The following is a 22,673-nucleotide window of genomic DNA, read 5'->3' on the forward strand; positions in this document are numbered from 1 at the left end:
ATAAGGAACTCCAGTTTTGCCACTGACTACCGTTGTGATCTTGGAGAAGCTACTTCAGTTTACTGGGCTTGTTTCACTTTGTCATGAAGAACTAGCTTGACCTTAGATTATTTTAGACTTGTCTGTTGCAGCTTTTGGTGATTTCTCTCCTTCAATCACTCATTCAATAACATTTATTTACCGAGTTCTATGTGCCAGGCACTGTCATAGGAGCTGAGGGTATAAGAGTGAGCAAACTAGAGAAGTTCCTGCTTTCATAGAGGGTACAGGCTAGCAAAAGAAAAAAACAAAAAATAAACATACATGTTCCCGCTCTTGGGTCAAAGTGGATGTTGATGGGTATTCATCATATTAATAGATATGTGAAATAAAAACAGGAATGGATATGTAAAAAATTTGACATTTCTGTGGGAGTCAGTGGATCGAAGAACTGAGGTTTGAACTGAATTATGAAGTGTTAGGAGGGCAAAGTTGGTGGTGAGTATGGGGGGTGGAATTAAGAGTCCTAGTCTGAAGAAATGGCGTGTAGAACGAAAAGGCAGAGTGGAGAAATATGAGGCTGGAACATTAGGCAAGTACTCACCACATTAGGGACATTGTCTCCACCCCCAAATTGGCAAGTCATTTCAACATTTTAAACAAGTGGTGGGTCTATGACCCACAAATTTTCATTTTGGTAAGATGGTCCTGATGGCATGATAGGAAAAGGACTGGCGATGGAGCAAACGTAGAATTCCAAATCTAGTAGACTGATTTTTGTAATAAGATCAACAAATGTTAGCTTGGATTAGGGTAGAGGCAATAGTGCTGAAGAGTTGATATTTAATAGAGAATATTTAAAAGATAAAATTAAAGTAACAGCGATAACTGAAGGGTTGTATATAGGGAATGAGAGAAAAGGGTGGTGAATTATTTGCCAGGATTCTGACTTAAGAAACTGGTTAAATAAGTGATCATTTGAGATAGAGAAAAAAATCATTTGATGTTGACCAGGTTTGGGAGTAAAGGGTGAGTTCCATTTTGGCTATGTGGTACCTTGAGGCAATTTTATCCTTATAAACAATTTTATCCTTATATAACTCTAGTTAGGTAAGTAACTAGACTAGTGGAAGAAATTTTTGAAGCACTAGTATATTGAAGGTAAAATTTTCGGGCTCAGTGGAGGTGTATATTACACAGATATTTGGCTAAGCTCCGAAGAGGATTGAACTAAAGATTAGCATTTGGCTGGTTCAAATTTTTATGGAAAGTAAATACAAAGATGATAGAGAATGAGACTGCATAGTGAAGAACAGAGTGGGAAGGAAGTCTAGGACTGAGCCCTAGAGGGCTGGGATTTAGGAAGAGACAACTACAGAAACTGATGCACAGGCAGTGGGAGAACTAGGAGAGGACCCCCGAGAAATTATATTTAAGTATATACTTAAATCATCTTTTGGCCATGAAATTAACTTGGAATGATATATAATACAACTTAATTTCTGCTTCTATCTCCTTCTACCAACCTACTATAGTATTTAAGTTTTCTAATTTAATCACAATCAATGATCACCCAAATTGGAAACATCACCTTTGAATTTTCTTATCCTCCAAGCCAGTTGCTCTCACAAAGCTCATCAAAACCTTGCCTCAAATAGTGTGGTCTTCTTGTCTTACTACCATGTCTTGAAAGAATCTCCTGGACAGCAACTTATGTTCCCGTCGCATACAAGAGTAAAGCCCAAAACATCCATCGTGGAGTACCAGGCTTTGGACACGGAAAGCACAGTAACAGCCAGAAAAAAGGGGAAAAAAAGTTTAAGCATATAAACGCTTCCCTACAAACTCATTTCAAATTGAGCCAAGCAGTTAACTGTCCCCCACCCCCAGGATTCCAATAATTGCTTCGTAAAATTTAATTATGCAGATTGCAATTACCTATATGCCTCCCTCTAAATCTGCATTGTCCAGGATGGTTTCCCCTGGCTGTATGTAGCTATTAATAACTTTAAATATGACTGGTCCCAATTGGGATGTTAAAATGTAAAATACACCCTGGATTTCAAAAACAAGCATGCAAGTAAGAATGTAAAATCTCTACTAAGAATACTGATTACCTAACTCAATTATTTTAGACATACTAAATGAATCCATACTAAATGAATCAAAATTAGTTTCCTGTTTAAAATTAGCTATAAAAATTCTTTAAATTACTAAATGAGTACAGGATGGACCATATCATTCATCGTGTATGGCCAGCTCCTAAAATACCACAGAAAAACACAGAAGCAGTTCAATGTGTGCTTTTCATATCCACACTGCATTACAGGCCCCCAATCATTCTTTTTTTCCCCCCACAGACACTCTTAATGAAACAGATTTCAGAAGGTACAGCTCACCAGGAAAATGTGAATTTGGGATCACTCCAAAGTGAAAAACTATGGTGTTATTTCCCCAGAAACTTGACTTTGTCACTGAAGCATGAAGAGCCATCTCTCCCCAAAATAATTGTGCTCTGGGAAAACCAAACATTTACCAAAACACATTAAGCAGTCTTCCCTTGTGCTGCTACATTGTGGAGATGTTTTTCAAAGGATTTTTCCAGTGAAAGCTAAAAATTATGAATTTGTTGTAATGAAAGCAAATGAAGTACAAGTTCTGTAGTCCCCTCCTTCCACCAGAACTATGCCCTAAATTTAATCAATTTAGTGACAAAGTTGTTTTCTGTTTTAGTACTTCAGGTTAGACAATTCAAAAGGGATAATGAGGAAAGGGCATACAAAGAACTTGTTATAAGGCACTTTATTAAAATAAAAGTGCTTACATCCCCTTAATGTATTAATCTATTTCCTGAATAACATATGGAATATTTAACAAATACTGTACACCAGTTCTGTCCCTTACAATAGTAGGAAAACAGTATTATTTTACTAAGTTTTTTCACTCCTCCCAACTTCCTTTTACATTTTTGCCCACCATGGTATTGCCTATAGCATAATTCTTTAAAAAAAAAAAAAAGGAATTTCTAGCCAGTGTCTTCCACTAGAAATTGCAAAATGCTACAGAAACCATAAGACAAATTCAAATAAGAATTCCAGGTAACTTAAATTAACACGAGTTTTGAGAAAACCATTTTTATTATCATCACCACCCAGCCTATTTGTGCTGGATTATGTACCAAATGGCCAGATCTTCTAAAGAACATCTACATAACATTTCTTTCATGTTTCAAGAGATGAAAATAACTGTACAAGGTTAAGTACAAAAGTACACAAGACAGTGGACACCAAAAATCCATGTATGAGATTTTATCCCATCTGCAGCTTTTATATATTTGAAAAGTAGAATTCATTAACTAAAAAATATTGTCCTTCTATAGTCCTGTCAAGTTTAATGGAAGCGGGTTTAACCTGATTACAACACTAACACCAGTATCACTGATCTGATATTTACAAAAAATCATATTTTTCAATAAATTAAAGTCAATGCAACACCCATGCAAGCTAGAATGCCAGCTGTTTGGTGAACAAGGACCTGACATCAGAACCAGAAGTCTATAAAAGTCCCAAGTATAAAGTGTGATTTTCTTCAAACTGTGTCCATTCCTCGCATCGATGATGTAAAACCCAATCCCATTCCTCTTTGTGTGTGGGTTTGTGATCTTGCCATTTCATACTGAGCGTCTAGATTTCTGAATACTTCTTCCTGCTGTTTCAATGTCTTGTAACTTTCTTCATCAACGGAGCTACATCCAGCTTCATCTTCACTCTAAATAACAGATACAAAATATACTATTAAAATGAATTCACCTAGGAATAAAAAGTGCTTCTCTCCCTTAAGAAGTGCTACTAGATCACATTTTTGCAGTACATATTTGACCTCACTTAGCTTCCATTCATTCATTCAGCACCTATGGAATTCAAGGCAATGTTCATTCTAGGTACTGGGATAGAGCAGGACATAACAAAAATCATTCGGTGGGCCCAAGAAAGAACATGTACAACAGGCCAGGGACTTCCCTGGTGGTGCAGTGGTTAAGAATCCACGTGCCAATGCAGGGGACACGGGTTCAAGCCCTGGTCCGGGAAGATCCCATGTGCCACGGAGCAACTGAGCCCGTGCGACACGACTACTGAAGCCCGCGCTCCACAACGAGAAGCCACTGCAATGAGAAGCCTGCATACCGCTACGAAGAGTAGCCCCCACTCGTTGCAACTAGAGAAAGCCCGCGCGCAGCAATGAAGACCCAACGCAGCCAAAAATAAATAAAGCATCTAGGGAAAAGTGAAGGAGAAAATGGGGGTGGAGTTTAAACCAAATATCCCTTCAAGGAAAAACCAACTCCCTTAGTAATAACCAATATCTGAACATTTGTCGACCTTACCAGGTTGTTGTGTAAAACCTAAAACCTTCCTTGGGACTTCCCTGGTAGTCCAGTGGCTAAGACTCTGTGCTCCCAATGCAGGGGACCTGGGTTCAGCCCCTGGTCAGGGAACTAAATCCCACATGCTGCAACTAAGAGTTCGCATGCTGCAACTAAAAGATCCCGCCTGCTGCAACTAAGACCTGGCACAGCCAAATTAACTAATTATTAACAAAAAAACCCACAAAAAAAGTCAAACAAACAAAAAACTTCCTTGAAAAAAATTAAGAAAGTCCAACCCCACACCAAGTATAGTTAACCTTAAATGGGCATTTTTTCTTTTTATACATCTTTATTGGAGTATAACTGCTTTACGATGTTGTGTTAGTTTCTGCTGTATAACAAAGTGAATCATCCATATGCATACATATATCCCCATATCCCCTCCTTCCTGAGCCTCCCTCCCACCCTCCCTATCCCACTCCTCTAGGGCATCACAAAGCACCAAGCTTATCTCCCTGTGCTTTGCAGCAGCTTCTCACTAGCCATCCATTTTACATTTGGTAGTGTATGTATGTTAATGCCACTCTCTATGTCCCAGCCTCCCCTCCCCCCACCCACCCCGTGTCCTCAAGTCCGATCGCAATGTCTACATCTTTATTCCTGCCCTACCACTAGGTTCATCAGTACCAATTTTTAGATTTCATACATATGCATTAGCATATGGTATTTGTTTTTCTTTTTCTGACTTACTTCACTCTGTATGACAGACTCTAGTTCCATCCACCTCACTACAAATAACTGTTTCATTCCCTTTTATGGCTAATATTCCATTTAAATGGGCAATTTAATTAATTAATTTTGCAGGGGGGCGTGTTGGGCCGCTGTTACTGCATGCAGGCTTTCTCTAGTTGCAGTGAGCGGGGGCTACTCTTCCTTGTGGTGCGCAGGCTTCTCTTGTTGTGGAGCACGGTGCGTGGGCTTCAGTAGTTGTGGCACACGGGCTTAGTTGCTCTGCGGCATGTGGGATCTTCCTGGACCAGGGATTGAACCCCTGTCCCCTGCATTGGCAGGCAGATTCTTATCCATTGTGCTACCAGGGAAGCCCTAAACGGGCATTTTTAAAAGCAAATTAATTCCTTTTTACAATTTTTTTTTTTAATTTACTAAGAAAAGCTTATGATTTTGAACAAGGTTTGCTTAAGCCATAAACATGCAATAACAATCAACAACTGTTTTACTTCTTGTGTTTTGGCCATGCCACACAGCATGTGGGATCTTTGTTCCCCGACCAGGGACTGAATCCACATCCCTGCAATGGAAGTGTGGAGTCTTAACCACTGGACCTTCAGGGAAGTCCCTCAACAAATGTTTTAATCAAATTTAACAATTTGGGGCTTCCCTGGTGGCGCAGTGGTTGAGAATCTGCCTAATGCAGGGAACACGGGTTCGAGCCCTGGTCTGGGAGGATCCCACATGCTGCGGAGCAACTAGGCCCGTGAGCCACAACTACTGAGCCTGCGCGTCTGGAGCCTGTGCTCCGCGACGAGAGGCCGCAACAGTGAGAGGCCCGCGCACTGTGATGAAGAGTCGCCCCCGCTTGCCACAACTGGAGAAAGCCCTCGCACAGAAATGAAGACCCAACACAGCAAAAACAAATAAATAAATAAACTCCTACCCCCAACATCTTCTTAAAAAAAAAATTTTTTTAAACAATTTGTATTGTTGACTAATGATGATAATTCATTGGTTAATTCTGGGAAGTTAATCTAGAGAACACAAATGAAAGAGCACTAGAAAGTACCCAGAGATGACACATCACTGAAATAATGTTTAAGTTGAGAACCAATGTTACCCTAAAAATATAAAATAACATGAACTTTATTACAAAGTGTATAACTCACCTTAATACCCATTAATTTCCTAAATTTGACATTTTGGTCCTTGTTTCCGAAATTCAATTTCTCCCATATTTCAGCAGACTGGGATTTGTCCTGTTAAAAAAACAATGAATTTTTAACATATGTAAAATTTAAATACCTTGTATTATGATACTAGATCTTTCCATAATATAGTCTTAGTAGAAAAACAATAGCATTTATGGCATTCCACCAATGGAATTTATAATCACCTTAATAATATGAAAAAAAAATCTAAGCTAAGGAACCAACTCTTTCCCCTTAATAAATGTAGGGCAATATTGGTTTTCTTTGAAAGCCTGACTTAGATCGTGCATTTTCCCCCCCAGAATTAATAATTGTAGCAAATTAAATTATTCCAGTCAGGCTCTCAGAAGAAACATAAACCCAAACTAATCTTTTCCAATCCAAGTTTGTTTTTCTAAGCTGAGGAATCAATGACAAAAAAGGAGAATAAGAGAACTTACTCCTTCTTTCTTGCCTTGCCAAAGCATTTTCCTTTTTTTCTCTTGTTCAGCAAATTTCATTGGATTCACAGCTGCTGGGTTGTAATAGCTAGGTACAGCTATTCCGGTCTCTGCCAAAGCTTTAGCCTGCAAGGCTGCCATCTGAGCTGCCATAGCTATCTGAGGAGTTACTTGTGTTCCTGATGCCAATAGGGCAGCAACATTGAGAACAGAACCTCCGGTAGCTGCAGCTGCTGAAGAGGAAATAAGTACGGATTTTAACCAGAACAAACCTCCTAATTTACAGTAATACATTATTTATATATAAGAGCTACTAATCTGCAAAAAGGCAGAATATTTTCACCAAATAAAAAATAACTGTGTTAAGCTTATAAAGCAATAACATTTTAGCAAACATTAATGTATTCATCGCTAGACATTTCTGTATATGATCCCTTATATATACTTAAACTTCACTTACTTCTGAGGATAAAGAGAATCCTACAAATAGGATAAAGGTGTATGATTTCAATGGAAATGAACTAGTGACTGTCGCTAAACTTTTAATAAATTGACTTTTCTTTGTATGGTTCTTTATAGCTCACAAAACAATCTCACAACATCTAATTTGAAACTCACAAGAAACATTTAAAACTACTAAACAGGTATTATACACACTTAACATACTAAGCCCAAGTCCTATAAAAGTTAAGTGCCAGTCTGTTACTTCTACCTTCCAGATTACATTTCATACAGGCTCTCTCTGATCACCTTTAAATCATCCACAGGCAGTGTGTCTGTCTAAAAACTTGATTTTTAATAGTAAGACATAATACATACTCCAGTTCAGTTCATCACCTTTAATAAACTGCATTTCCAAAATCATAACTAAAAGACATATGCAGTGATGGCTAAACTGCTACATGAACAAGAATAGTCACTATTCACTTTTCAAAATTATCTACGTTGACCAAATCAGAAATACAGTGCAAAAAAAGTTTTATGAGGTACAAAAGTAACACTAAAAATAACATGTTCCCAATTCAATTAGTAATTTACAGCATACTGATCTACAGCAGACTGACGGGTAGAAGGGATCACACGTGATTCTCTTCCTATTAGTTTTCCTGAACTTTTCAAATGTTCTACAAATACTGCCATACTTCCATAATAAAGAAAACAAAAATTACCTGCAGCTATTTCCTGTTGTTTTTGTTTTTCAACCATTTCCTTTTCTCGCTGTTCCTGTAATTTCTTTGCCCTTTCCAACCTGTCAAAGACAATTTAAATAAATAAAAATATCAATATAAAGCCAACATTTACCTCTTTATGTATACATATGTAGGCATAAAACACTTTATATAGAATTTTAAATAAATTTAATACCTTCCCCAAATTGATATCTGCATGTGGGAAAAAAAGCAATCATTCTTAAGATGGTATCAATCACAATTAAATAATATTTCACTACTGGTTTTAAACATTTTTAATTTCACTGAATAGCCAACAACTCTAGTAGCTTTTATATACAATTCCCACGGAGTCATTAAAATGGTTGTGAGATAAAAGTTATTCAATCTTCATCAGTGCTGGTTACAGGAGAAGGATAAAATTAAATCTTGCAAATTGAGACATTGAGAAAACATATTGAAAGCTGAGTAAATCTTAGGGTACATGCAATAATTTATAGAATTACCTAAATGCTTCTTAAGGGAGGCTGATACAGGATTAAAGGCCAATCAAAGCATGCAAATGATTTTTACATAAACAGACTTTATTAGTCTCTAAATCAGTGAAAATTAAAAAGCCAAAAATAAAATTTAAAAAAGGGCAAGCAAACCCTGCCATTCTCTATAATCTAATAAAACGGGGGAAAAAACCTAAATATTAGAAAATTACTTTTAGGAGGTAAAGAAATTATTAGCAAAGGAACTGAAAACGTGAAACACAAATTCATCCCCAAACAAAAACGAATTCTGATTCACACTAAATTCACCACTGAATACACACACTAAACAAAATGTGCTGTCAAGTAGGTATCTATCTGGTATATCACAAATGGTAAGTAATGTTATCTTCACAGTGAGTTCCTGAAAGAGAAAGCCCTTTTCTTCCAAAGATTCCTTGATTTACCAATCATAAGTTAAACACCACCCTCTCCCTCCTTTATAGTATAAAGGGGCAAGGATTGGGGAAAAAGTTTCTTGGGGGAGGGGAGCAGTGGGCACTACAGGTAAAATACAGTAGTAGAAAATTGACATTTGCTTTAACAATTGCCATAATTCACATAAAAGGATAACAATCTGTAATTCTGTTCCCTTCTGTTGAGCACACATGAAAGAAAGACAAGTAGTACAGCCTTGAATTTGTCCTAATCAGAAAGAATTCTGATTAGGATTAATGTTAAAACATAGGTTCATAAATAAAAGTATTTCCAAAGCAGTTTTAAAAATTGTCATCTGAAAATCACTAAGTAGACTAAATTAAAGTTTTAGATGCTAGTTATAGATTCAACTTTAGTATAATCCAAAATTTTAAATACAAGAAACTTAAGAGTAAACAAGAACAAACTTTAGGGCTTAAAAAAATTCATGATCAAAGTTAATGGACCATTCTTTATAAATTAGTTCAGATATTGTAGAAAATTATTTCCTAATTCTGTTGATTTTAGTTTCAGTAAGAAAGTAACTGACAGCTACTGGCTGTATATTTTAAGTGGCCACTGCAGGTCTGGAATCAATACCATTCACTAAGGTGAATGGAATGAAGAAGGGGTGAGCTCACACCTTTGCTGCTGCTGCTGTTCAGCTGGAGTTTCTGCCAGGCTGGGTTCACAGGGCAGCAGCCCATCAGGTTACATTGTGATAACTGTATTTTTGTAATGAAAAAAAAAATACAAACTCAATTTCATAAAGAAAAAAAAAAAATCAAAATCAAAAGATTTTAGTTTTTTAGAATATGGGAAAACCTGCAAACAAGGGCTTGGATTTTACTTTACTTCTTGCCTCTATGAGGCAGTTCTTTCAATGGTTTTGCAGATTTCGGTTAGACAGCCCTGCTGTGTGTGGTCCCACAATCACCCATCTTTGAAACATTAGAAAATTTAAAAATACAATCATCTTGCTATGCTATCACAGCAGTAAAAACTTTAAGATCAAATGAACTGGCTTATTATTCACCACCTTCAAAATAGGAAAACTACTGACAGAATTCTACTTATTGTTTCAGAGACTTTTCTTAAGGAAGAACAAAGAAGGTAAAAACAAAGCAGTTTTAGATGCAAAATTAACAGTTATTAGATCACATTTAAGATTTTTTAAAAAGTTCCAATGGCCAACTGAAAATATTTGAGTCTAGACTTGAGAAAAATGAATTAGTTAATCATGAAGAAAAAAAAAAAACTGTTGAAGAAATACTCTTTCCAGTTGTGCAAATAAGCAAATTAAAGATGAGAATTAACAAACCACTTAATACAATTCTGTATCACAAAACTGCCACAGTAGTCATGGCTAGATTTAATTATTTGAATTATCCTCTGAAAGCATTCATTTGGTCCACACAATTGAATATCTACCTCAAGATGAAAAGGAGAAAAAAATGTATTGAATAAAAAATACACGCACCTCCTAGCTAAAGCTTCTTGTGCATCCATTGCTGTGTTTCTGCCTCGGAAGGGAGGTGGGCTAGGAGTTCGGCTTAAACTTCTGCTAAATCTTCTTGGTTTTTCAATTCTCTTCTTTCTATCTCTTTAATAAATCATATTTTACATGTCTCAGTATGGCCAAGTAATAATTATCTTATTGAATCAAAATAAATTATAGTTACATAGTTCAATAAAAATTAAACTGGTCTAGGAAATATATTTTGAACCCCTTCCTTTCCACCTCTGTTGTACACCTTCCATAGGCACACCAAGTTCCTTGTGTATAAGACTAGTTTCTATAAATTCACTTAACCATCTCTGTTTCAGATGGACATTTAGGTTGTTTCCAATCTTTTGCTATTACACCCAATGTTGCAAAGGCTAGACTTGTACGTTGGTCATTTTACACTTGTGTAGGTCAATAGGTAGGATAAATTCCTACTAGGTGGGATTGATAAGTTAAATGGTCCTAGTATTCTAATGTACAATGAATTAACTTGTAAATGTTTTCAAAAATATAAATCACTAAAACAAAATTAGAATTAAAAATAGTCATTGATTAGAATAAAAGGTATCAGTGGTTAAAACTAGAAATGCCATAAATAATGACCTGAATTGCCCAAATGGTGATTTAAAAAAAACAAAAACAGGGCTTTCCTGGTGGTGCAGTGGTTGAGAGTCCGCCTGCCGATGCAGGAGACACGGGGTTCGTGCCCCGGTCCGGGAAGATCCCACATGCCGTGGAGCGGCTGGGCCCGTGAGCCATGGCCGCTGAGCCTGTGTGTCCGAAGCCTGTGCTCCGCAACGGGAGAGGCCACAACACTGAGAGGCCCGCGTACCGCAAAAAAACCCAAAAAACAAAAACAAAAAAACAATGGTAATTAATGGTGAAATTACCATTTACTTTAGATTGACTATATCTCCTAACTGGTAAAGTTCAATTTAGGCAACTATTACATACTAAAACCACTGACTAAAAACTGAAAAAATGATCAAACAAGTGACAAACCAAGTTATTATAAGCCAAAGTACACTTTTATCCATATTTCATTCTTTTAGACTATTTGACTTAATGAACAATAAATTAACAAAGAAGCTTTCACATTAACTTTATTACCAGTATCTGTGAATACAGATACAACACACTATTAGTAACTAATATTAGTAGAGAATAAACATATTCTCTGAATATTTATAATTAAATGCTCTTTATTGTATTTCCTGCCTAAACAAATTAAAATTTCCTTCCAATCAAGACAAGTGTGAATTTATAAGCTCATCCTTCTGAGTATCTGAGAGAGTATAACCAGTACGGTGCATTAAGCACACGTACTGACTTTGCTTTCAGATGCATTTGGGACCAGGTCCCAGCTTTACCATTTAAGAACTGTATGATATTGGGCTTCTTGAGCAAGTTACTTAACCTTTCTAAGCCTGACTGAACAGACCCTGTGAGGGGCCTGTTTGATTTTATTCAAGATGATGAATACCTACCGACTTCTACTCCTTGTCCTACTCCTGCTTCTACTCCTATGTCTGTGTCTTGATCTTGAGCGGGAACGAGATCGGATCCGACGTTTTCTCTCCCTGCTTCTGGATCGTGATTTCTTCCTCTCTCTGCTTCTGGATCTTGACTTTTTCCGCTCCCTACTCCTGGATCTTGACTTCTTCCGCTCTCTGCTCCTACTACGATGACGCCTGAAATTCAAGTACATAAATTTGTAGTTACTTACAGGGAACACAATAAACTGATAATGTCAAAAAAGCAATGTTTCCTACCCCAATTTAAGATTCTGTTTAATAGCTTGAAGTCTACTGCTGAACCAAACTATTTCTAAGAGTAACAATCAAGTTATTCTACTACTGAAAAATTTTGACCAAATCTGATACCACACACATATTCCCCACAGAAATCCGCAAAATATGCTGCGGACACTGGTTTCTTAAAACACAACAAAAAAGCCACAAAAATTTGAACCATGACCCAGTTCCTCAAAAATCTTTTAACCCATACCTAAATAAAACCTAGATTAGAGTTCAGCAGCAAACGAATCCTGCACCAGCAATGTAAAAGGATTATGATATTGGCAAACTATATAAACAGAGTTCAGCAAAAATTTTTTCACTGTGACAGACAACTCAGAAAGTTAAAAATACCAATTTTCTAGCTAAGATTTTTTTGGGTGTTGCTCCATTAATGCAAAACTTTATGTAATTTAGGAGTTCTTTAGAAGGCATTAACTTAGGAGAAACTACTTACCTTTCACGAGACCTAGACCTTGAATGACTTCTGCCTCTTGATGACTTTCTTTCTTTGCGTTTGTGTCTGTCCTCACCATTTTCAGATGAATTTAGCCGCTCTCTTCCTTTATCAGAAGAATGCTCTTTGTCATTATGTTCCTCAGACTTGTGTTTCTTAGAGGATTTATCTTTGGATTCATGTCTTCTTGCCTGTTTTAAGAAGAAGTTGGTTCTTTCAGGAAAATAGTGCAACAAAGAAAGTTAGTATGGGTATCAGTAGCAAAAATGTTGTGATGCAACATTAGTAACCTTAGGAGTGTGTGGCAAATTTAAAAAAAGATCTAGTTTCACATCACCTAAATGTTGCAGATGTATATTACTAATTTTACTTTTTCTTTATAAACCCCCCCAAATGCAGTTTCCACCCCCAAATACTTTCAATACCACAATCAAAACAATAACTTTCAATGTCAATAATATCGAAAAACCACTATTTCAGAAAAAGAGGAATCCCTGATGTTTCTTTTATCTAAGAGGGAAGTACACATGTATCAAAGTTTTTTCAATTTTCAAACAAACCTTTTAGAGAAACAGACATGTATATACAACAACTTCTAAATCCAGAGTACATAGTATTAAGTTTTAAAAGTTAACAATAACGAAGATAAGGACACAAAGAAATGCACCAGAAAAATGCACTTCCAATTAGGTAACTAAGTAAAATTAACCTAAGTATTAATATCTTCTAGCAACTTCAAATCACTTTACGCAAAGTTAAGTGTCCTTTTTATAGCTATACTGCCACATCCTTTCTTAAAGACGGCTCTTGATTTTTCTCCCAATCCTAAACTGTGAAGCAATCACTTTTCATCTTGCAATATCCCAACAGGCTTGGAGTTCTATTACACTTCATGTACCTAGGGTAGAAAATGGCAACCATATCTGTTTTAATTTTTATGAAATCAAACTAGGTGTAACACAATTAATCCCTCTACCATTATATAATACATACTTCCCCCATATTCTGAATGATTATAAAAACCAAGGCTTTTGCTTTCACAACATATGCATTCAGAGACTGAGCTAAATTAATTGTATGATCAAGTCTCCATCCTACACTCACATACTGAATTAGGAAGTGCTAAACATTCGACTTCCCCCCATTAAGATTTGTCAAATCCATCTTGTAGCTAAAGCTTAAAATCCTGGACATTTCAGAATCACAATTTTAAAGCTGGAAGGAAACTCAGATCTTCTAATTCCCCTTACTTTATATATGACTAAATTAAGATCTAAAGTCACAAAGCTACATATTAGGAGAGTTGAACCCAGACCCCATATTCTTCTGACACCCAGGGCACCGTTTTCCACAACAGGACACTTAACTCATGCTTCCCAGAATAGACATTAGCACATATTTCCTTCCGCTCAAGATTAACTTTTCTTAAAAACAAAAAACTTAGTCAAACATTTTAGAACATGCATGGTGATACATCAGAAAAGGATCATAGTCTGTAATTTATTATTTTGCAGAAAAATAAGAGACCTGGAGACACAGCTAAATTTTAGTTTCAATGCCAGTTCTCCATATGAGCTTATAAAAAAGACTATTTCCTTGATTTTGCCATATGGTGGCAAACTGGAAAATCTTTAAGTGGTTATTAAGCTTGCAAAAGTTTCAGTTTATTTCAAACCAGTTTTCCAAACATAACATTACTATTATTATTTTTTAAAAAAACCATTAAAACCCTTAACTGATTTAAGATATACTTAAGGGAAATAGGAGTTTGAATGACTAATAGTTACCTTATCATGAAGTAGGCTTATTATTTTGCTATCTGAGTCTGCAGCGTCTTCAGTTCAGTCTCTTCGCGCATTAGCACGCTGAGTATGATTTATTATAGAAATGTTATCATGTGAGCTAAACAAAATAGTCATTTTCACAAAAACTCTCCTAAATTAAAATTTAACAGAGCTTCCATTAGGGGAAGAGGTGAAGTCCCTGCCCACAGTTGTTTAAGGAGTCCCTTGCCCAGCCCCCATGAGACTCTTCTCCTCCCTTTTTGGCTTCTACTTCTGCTCTTCCTTTGTTGGCTCATTCCTTGTCTTCTCAGGTGGGCAAGTTAACTCCTCTGCAATACAGCTGCTGTCTTTCTTTATCCTCAAGTTTTGTGTCACCGCCATCTTTCCAGCAGTCCCTCACTGACACTTTTATTTCAAAATTCAATACTATTCTTAGGGAATCAAACTAGTTTACTAATGAAAAGGACTCTCATTATCTTCCATAAAGAAAAAGTAGCCCATAGATATCTAAGAGTATTGCTACTTAAAGATGATTGCTATTTAAAAGTCCTGAGCAGTTGTCAGGCATAAAGAGACTCGGGACCTCAGATTAATGGAAGCTCTGTGTGACAGGCCTAAAAAACCAGTTATATTCTTCATATGAAATTTTTATTGTGAATATTTTCACAACATAACATTAATAGTTTTTGAATGAACTTTTCATATAAACATCTATCTTCTTGAAAAATGATGAATCCAAATCATGCTTATTTTATAACTGAATTAAACCTTTTAAATTTCAAGTTTTGGTACTTACCTTGACAATATCATATATTCACACAAACATTTCTACCAGATACTTTACAAGTATTCTAAAGTGCCTATTCACTACAAAGTGTTAATTACCTCTTTGCTTCTGCTCCGGCTCCTGTGTTTTCTTCCTTCATTATCTGTGAACACACAAAAATTCACCATAAATAATGGTACAGAAACACCTCAAACACAAATTCCAAAACTAATACAAAGAACATTTCTGGCCACTTACCTAACTAATCTATTTACTAGTCATACTCTAAAGACTATTTTTTTATGGCAGGGGTGGGATTATTCTACTACAGTAATACTTCACGTATCTGAAATAAATCAAGCAATCTGAGCAAACTAGAATATAATCAAGTAAGTAAGCAAAGAAGTTCCACAAGTCCATGTTCCATGACACATAACAGAGTTTGTCTTTCAGGTGGTCACAGATTCTTTTTTTTTGCGGTACGCAGGCCTCTCACTGTTGTGGCCTCTCCCGTTGCGGAGCACAGGCTCCAGACGCACAGGCTCAGCGGCCATGGCTCACGGGCCTAGCCGCTCCACGGCACGAGGGATCCTCCCAGACCAGGGCATGAACCTGTGTCCCCTGCATCGGCAGGCAGACTCTCAACCACTGCGCCACCAGGGAAGCCCCAATCACAGATTCTCTATATTTTACAAAACATTCTGTCCAGTTCATCTTGCTTCCTATTACATAGCAAACTTATAAAGGGTCTTATTAGAGGAAAACAATTAAGAACAAAAGGAACAAAGAATGCAAGAGAAAACAAACAGGTTGAATTATATTTGGTGTCTTTTAAATAGTCAAAAAGATGTTACAATTTAGAAAAATTCCCATTAAAAAGTAGTTATGATACTGTACAGTTTCAAACATATACATAAAAATTACACTTGAACCATTTTGTAGATGGACTATCTGTGGGTGCAAAGGATAAATAACCAGAGCCCAGGTCTTGAAACTTTTAAACTCATTTCTATCTCTCTTTTAACTACTTAAGTATTGATTCATTAACAATACATCATGCTTTCTATACCACATCAGTCTAGTTAAAAAAATGCTCCAAATAAGGAGCATTTCAAAACACTAAAAACTCTTGCTTTCAGAAATATTTTAACATTAAGTTAAAAAGAAAACCAAGGTTAAAAATGTTCTTGTGGGCTTCCCTGGTGGCGCAGTGGTTGAGAGTCTGCCTGCCGATGCAGGCACGGGTTCGTGCCCTGGTCCGGGAAGATCCCACACGCCGCGGAGCGGCTGGGCCCGTGAGCCATGGCCGCTGAGCCTGCGCGTCCGGAGCCTATGCTCCGCAATGGGAGAGGCCACAACAGTGAGAGGCCCACGTGGTGCAAAAAAAAAAAAGTTCTTGTAACTTACGTCAAAGATGTTAAATAAGTTCAGAATATACCACTGCCCAGACTACATCTTTCAAAATATTGTTTTGCCTATGTTGAAAGGATAAAATTTGAACATCTGAGGGATAATAGTTATTGTGACACAAATTTAAGCATACATTTTGTCTTTGACAAGTTATAAAATTCCTGTATTAGGACATTTGTATTCCTCATAATTGAAAAATTCTCCAGAAAATTCCCAATGCACTTTTCACTATCCATTTCTCAATGGGAAGAACACATATTAATTACATCAGTAAACTTATGTCTTACACATACCTGACTTTCGTTTTCTTTCTCTTGACCTTGATCGTGATCTTGAATAATGATGTTTTGAGGCTCTGGGAGAAACAGATACATCGGACTGCTCTTTTTTCTTATCTCTATCTGGGGATGTCTTTTCTGGGGCTAGTCCATCTCGTTCTGTATCACTAGCCTAAAAGTTTAAAGAAAAATGGTTATAAATTCTTAACTGCATTTAAAATGTTTCCAATAACTTAAAAGAGTGAGAAGGGAGGAAAGATAGTTATCCTTTAGTTTTACAAAATTAAAAAGTAAAGAAAATCAAGAAATCAGAAGAACTGATTTTCAAGTAGCTAAATATGCTTTGTACTTGCTAAGTAGGCCTGAATAAATTGAAATAACAATAAATAAACTGACTAACCCAATACCAGAGACACATGTAACTGAATGGATATATCTTTATTTTTTTAAATCATTATTTGTATAACTTTCAAAACACTGGGGGAAGGGGAAAATAGGGCTCCAAGTATCTCCATTAAGTATTCAAGCAGAGAAAAGAGAGTCCATTTTAGATCTATGAATTCATTTAGTTGACTTTACCAATACTTGTATTTTAAATTAGCATAAAGAGGCATTTAAAAATGAGCTGTTAAAGGTTAAAAAGACCGAAGACTGTAAAATCTTAAAAAGCAAAGAGAATGCTTCTAGAATATTATTAAAAAAAAAAAACAGAAAATTAACTTACCTATCTGAGAACCCAATCTTAATTTCATTAACCCTCTTTAATGAAAGCCCCTTGGCACAGTGCTGCTGCAAAATATGGTCTGCCTCTCCTCACATATGCTCTGGGCTATGGAAACATTAAGGTGTTTCTGCTTTAAAGCATTTTATAAGGTATCACAATATAAATTAAAAAAAATTAAAATAGTCAAGAGTACACACTCTTTCCCAAAGACCTGATTTACCTAAGAGAGTAGGTTCCTTCATTAAATTGATTTAAATGAGTCATAGAGGGACTTACCTGGTGGCGCAGTGGTTAAGAATCTGCCTGCCAATGCAGGGACATGGGTTCGAGCCCTGGTTCAGGAAGATCAAACATGCAACGAACAACTAAGCCCATGCACCACAACTACTAAGCCTGTGCTCTACAGCCCGTGAGTCACAACTACTGAGCCCGCGGGCCTAAATCCGGTGCTCTGGAACAAGAGAACCCACCGCAATGAGAAGCCTGCGCACTGCAACGAAAAGTAGCCCCCACTCTCCGCAACTAGAGAAAGCCCTTGCGCAGCACCAAAGACCCGAAGCATCAATCAATCAATAATAAGTTTATTTAAAAAAAAAAGAGTCATAGAAAAAAAGCTTCAAGGAGAAACTAGAACCTAAATGTTCTCCTGAGTGAGATTCTGATAAAAGGCAGGGAAAACAGTTTCCGTAATATGTGGAAGGTGGACGTTGGTGACCCATCTAACCAGAGAGGAAATACGAAAATAGTCAATAAGCCCAGGGAGTTGATTACTTACCACATGAGTTAGCAAAGTATCGCCCTTGAGCTAAGAATGACTTTTACATTTTTAAAAGGGTTGTTAAAACAAGCAAGCAAGGAATGTGACAGAGACTGTATGTTGCACGTGGTCCACAATGCCTAAAATATCTACTAACTTGCTCTTTACAGAAAAAAGATCTGGATTGGGTAAATAGTGAATATACTATACATTTTCAGCAGGAGAAATAATCACATGATAATGATCTTCTTCCTTTAGGAAGATTAGTCCAGAAAACAAACACCAAGTAAACTAAATGGGGAGTACTTTAACAAATGAAGTGTGAGATATCACATTATTTTAACAACTATTTTCTGATGGTCAAAAATGCACCTAACTCGATGTTAGACTTCAGGAATAAAATAATAAATTAAAAGGGAAGGATTTACAGGTTAGTTAGGATGAAAGACATATTATGTGTTACGCCTCTAACAATGTTACCAAAAAACCCAGTAACAAATAGGATGAAACACCTAATTACTGGGGAGGCCCATTCCAGCACACTTGCTTCTCTATGTATGGGTGATTTCTGGAATCATAAAATTTTTGTGCAGAAAGGCTCTCATCTCTTAGAATCAAGCTCAACTTTCTCATTTCACAGATGAGATCCAGCAACATTAGCTGACTCACTTAAGATGGTACTCGCTTTGCTGTCTAATATTAATACATGACACTATATCACACAACTAAAGATGATTCTGATTTTCACAACTAACATTGGTCATTTTCTTTTACTCTTGTTCTCATCACTATTCTTTTTTCTTTTGGGGCCTCACCGTGCGGCACGTGGATCTTAGTTCCCCGACCATGGATGTAGCCCGTGCCCCCTGCAATGGAAGCGTGGAGTCTTAACCACTGGACCACCAGGGAAGTCCTCATCACTATTCTTTTTTTTTTTAATTTTAATTTTATTTTTTTATACAGCAGATTGTTAGTTATCCATTTTATACATCTTAGTGTATGTATGTCAATCCCCTCATCACTATTCTTAAGGATTATTTCTGACAGGTCTGTGATGTGCTGTGTTGGTAAACTTACACTTAGTAAAATGCCCTTAAGGGAAGGCACTCTGTAAAACGGGCTAATAACTCACACCGAACAGCCATTTTCATCTGTAAAACACACTACAGGACAAAAACAAAAACCATCGTATCACTAAACAGATGTGAATAATAGGGGGCCACTTAGCTCACCCGAAGCTTTTATTTCCTTGAGAATATATTATAGTAGAATAACAAAAATGTCCAAATAAAATCGAGTATTAAAACTTCTCTGAAAATATCTAAGATTTCAATTTAGTACAGACCTATGTGTAAATCTTAAATGCTAACTGCAAAAATTCCCTTCACTCTACCATTTGCTCTATTAGAAAAACACCACGGTTTCTTAAAATTCACATCTTCTTTAAAACCCCAATGGCACTCAAGACATAGTGTAAGAATTTTTTCTAGTGCAAAGACGGCACATTGGACTTAATACTAGGCCACATCTCAAGGGAATCGTGTCTTTTTATTGAACAAGGCGCTGCAGAAACGAATGTCTGAATTTTTTTTTGAATATTTGAGCCCAAATAAAATAATACTGTTCTTTCAAGTAGATTAAGAGGTCCAAAACACTAGTTAAACAAAAAAATATTTAAATCGATTATGTGCCCAACTGTTTGAACAACGATTCTAAATCGGTTATCAAAAACCCGGTTCTAAATCAAATCAATTAGGTATGGGGGCGCGGGGGGGAGAGGCAGACGATTTCTACTTCCAGATACCCCCAATGATCGGATGAGTACGAGTTTTTTGTTATTCTTAACAATCCTATTTATTTTAGTCCTATTTATCTTCGAAAACGAGAAAACACAACTTTTTAGTCAATGGAAAAGAATGCAAAATGTTTGCATTTTTCTTGTAACCGGATAAGTAAAATGAAGTAATCACACAATAATGCGATCCATCAGGATTGGGCATCTTATAACCAAAGCAGGGTTAATTTCTCAGAAAACGTAATTTAAGAACTGTAGCTTTCACTTAAAATTAAACGGGCCTATGAAGGACTCTTAAATTTAAAGTAATAATGCCAATGTTAGGGCTTTGATTATGTTTCTCGAAACCTTCAAAATGATTACATCAGGAGGCACTTCGGAAACGGAGCATCAGTCAGAATTCGTAGCTCCAAAGACTTCTCTTCATTAAGTCGAATTTTTACTCCCTTCGAGAAACACGTTCCCTAGATGCTTACTAAGGAATAAACTAAGGTTTACACGGACGTTCACCCTAACCGAAATTATGCAGCTAGAATCATCTCACTGAGCGTAGGCAAAATAATCGCTACAAGACCGCTTGCTCTCTTCTCACGTTCTACCTCTTACAGGCACCTCCTTTTCGACCCCATACTTTTCAGAGACGACCCCTGATCCCTTTTCTCTCTTCCCCAGCCCTTTCCCATCGCGAACATAAATGCCCAAGCCCTAACGAAACTCAATATTAATCACCAACCAGAGTGAGTAAGCAAAACTGGAGTCAGTTCTGTGGGACAAAAGGAACATAAAACTGGGAAAGACACGAGGAAAGTTCTGGAAGAAAAGACACTCCCTGCGGCTCCCCACCCCCATCGACACCGCCTTCTTTCCCCCTCCCTACGGCAGCCAGCCATGATGGCGGGCGCAGAAGAAGGCCGCGGCGCCATCTTGTCCACACACTAGCCCCGACAACAGCTCTGGGAGCCGTTCATCCCTTCTTTGCAGAGCAGCAAAAAAATATGCCTGACTTTAAACTCAGATTCGGCACCTACCGCCATAGTCCAGAGTCCTGGCCGCTACGGCGGCACCTCCACTTGCTGCTCTCCACAGTACCGGCCGCCTAAACGCTTCGCAACAGACTGAAATCGCTCCCGCGAGAGACCCGGATGGCACAAAAGGGCTAAGACCCGGCGCGTCGCACAGCTTGCTGGGAGGAAAAGGGGTGGTGATAAGAGTTTCTGTAGCAACGCGGTTCGACGGTGATTGGTTGTTCTTTGGAAGGGGGGTTGTGAGGTCGGGGAGGGGGGCGGGGCCTAGAACACACCCTAGAATGCGCAGCCTGGATATCGGAATGGGTGGAATTTAGGGTGGGGCGACTTCCTATTTCGATTCTAAAGCAAACTTGGCCTCCGCTGGCCGCCGTAAAAGGGGTTGGGCTTGGTGTTCTCCCGCCAATTTAAATTTGTGGCATAGACCTTAAAGAGACTGGGAACGTCTGTTGGAGCTCGGAAGGTGGGGGGGACGGTACACTTGAGTGCTCCTCTTTAGTTTCTTCAATTACAGGTGAGGAGGGTGAGCCGCGCTGCTGTAGGGAGCTGGGGGTGGATTCAGGTCGAAGGAGCAGAGGCCTCAGCTCAGTTCGATGTGTTTTTCCCCTCAAGACGCTGGCGGGAGAGAGGTTGGAGTCGGTTCTTGCTGGCCCCGGTGTCCAGCTGAGAGCATTTACGCGTGGAGGCCTAACTGAAACTGTTTCATTTCGTTTAATTCGTTAATCTGTTCACCCGGCACCCAGAGGAATCTCAAATCGTTAATCACATCATGTCACTGGTCTGCTTAGTATCTTTCCCTCCCTAGCACTGAGGATGAAACTCATCTTGTAATCAAGGATTCATTGGCTCCACCTGTTCGTTTAACGCCTGCACTTTTCCATTCTTGCTGTGTCCGGGCAGCAGCCCCAAACTCATTCCACCCTCTGAGCCTTTGGTACTCGGCCTGCATCTTTGTCCCCACGAGCTTTACATAGTCGGCTTCTTGATATTCGGGTCTCAGCTCAGATGTCATCTCTTTCACTTCCCAAACAGGTCTTTCTTATGCGCCCCTCCCCCCCATTCATTTGAGCACTATTTGTAATTCTGCGTTTACTTAGTTTTTCGTAGGGAGGCAGTATAACAGTTAATAACTGGCCTGAATTTGAGTCTTGTCTAGCTACATCATTAACTCGCTTGAGGTGACCTTGGCCGTTTACTTAGTCCCTGACTCATGTTTCTCAGCTGTAAAATGGGTTGTTGTGCAGATTAAATGAGTGATGCATTCAAACTATCTTGCCTACTCAATACCGTCTTTATTTTATTTTTCTCTATCCTTCGTACGAGAATATAAATTTCATAATGACAAAGACCTTTTCTGTCTTCTTCACAGCTGTATTCCCAGCTCCTAGAACAGTGCCTGACACGTAGTAGGCATTCAATAAACGTTTGTCAAATGAGTGAGTGTGACAGACCTGGGAGGCTGATGATATTTCTCTATTTTTACAGATATGGGACTCTGAGCCCCATAAAAGTATTCACTCCAAC

At 37.7% G+C, this 22,673-nt stretch overlaps 2 protein-coding genes across 7 annotated transcripts in view; one reads left to right on the top strand and one right to left on the bottom strand.

Annotated features, from left to right (window-relative positions):
• Positions 1-2,766: 2,766 nt before the first annotated feature.
• On the bottom strand, positions 2,767-21,310 carry RSRC2 (arginine and serine rich coiled-coil 2). Of its 6 annotated transcripts, XM_033440856.2 has the most exons (11): positions 21,153-21,300; positions 17,573-17,677; positions 16,864-17,020; positions 15,280-15,323; positions 12,611-12,823; positions 11,845-12,048; positions 10,331-10,453; positions 7,898-7,977; positions 6,729-6,961; positions 6,247-6,336; positions 2,767-3,747 (listed from the first exon to the last, which is right to left on the bottom strand). In XM_033440856.2, exons 3-11 carry the CDS (start codon positions 16,942-16,944, stop codon positions 3,568-3,570), a joined length of 1,248 nt encoding a protein of 415 aa, XP_033296747.1. In that variant the 5' UTR covers positions 16,945-17,020; positions 17,573-17,677; positions 21,153-21,300; the 3' UTR covers positions 2,767-3,567. The 6 variants fall into 6 exon arrangements, with proteins under 6 accessions (XP_033296747.1, XP_004276734.1, XP_012390973.1 ...); XM_004276686.4 differs by lacking the exon at positions 17,573-17,677 and having other exon boundaries at positions 6,729-6,958; positions 12,611-12,801; positions 21,153-21,310; XM_012535519.3 differs by lacking the exon at positions 17,573-17,677 and having other exon boundaries at positions 12,611-12,801; positions 21,153-21,310.
• Positions 21,311-21,476: 166 nt separating this feature from the next.
• Positions 21,477-22,673, top strand: part of KNTC1 (kinetochore associated 1) — a 70,543-nt gene continuing 69,346 nt past the window's right edge. The window contains exon 1 of the mRNA XM_033440852.2: positions 21,477-21,663. The gene's annotated coding sequence lies outside the window, so the exon portion shown is untranslated. The remainder of the gene's footprint in view (positions 21,664-22,673) is intronic.

Source organism: Orcinus orca, chromosome 15 (assembly GCF_937001465.1).
Source record: "Orcinus orca chromosome 15, mOrcOrc1.1, whole genome shotgun sequence".
Classification (NCBI taxonomy): domain Eukaryota; kingdom Metazoa; phylum Chordata; class Mammalia; order Artiodactyla; family Delphinidae; genus Orcinus; species Orcinus orca.

Excerpts from the sequence above, each read along its gene's own strand:
- RSRC2 (XM_012535519.3), bottom strand. Across the intron at positions 15,324-16,863 it reads AGAAAGAAAACGAAAGTCAG|ATAATGAAGGAAGAAAACAC; the intron begins GTATGTGTAAGA and ends GTGTGTTCACAG. Across the intron at positions 3,748-6,246 it reads GGAAATTAATGGGTATTAAG|AGTGAAGATGAAGCTGGATG; the intron begins GTGAGTTATACA and ends TCTGTTATTTAG.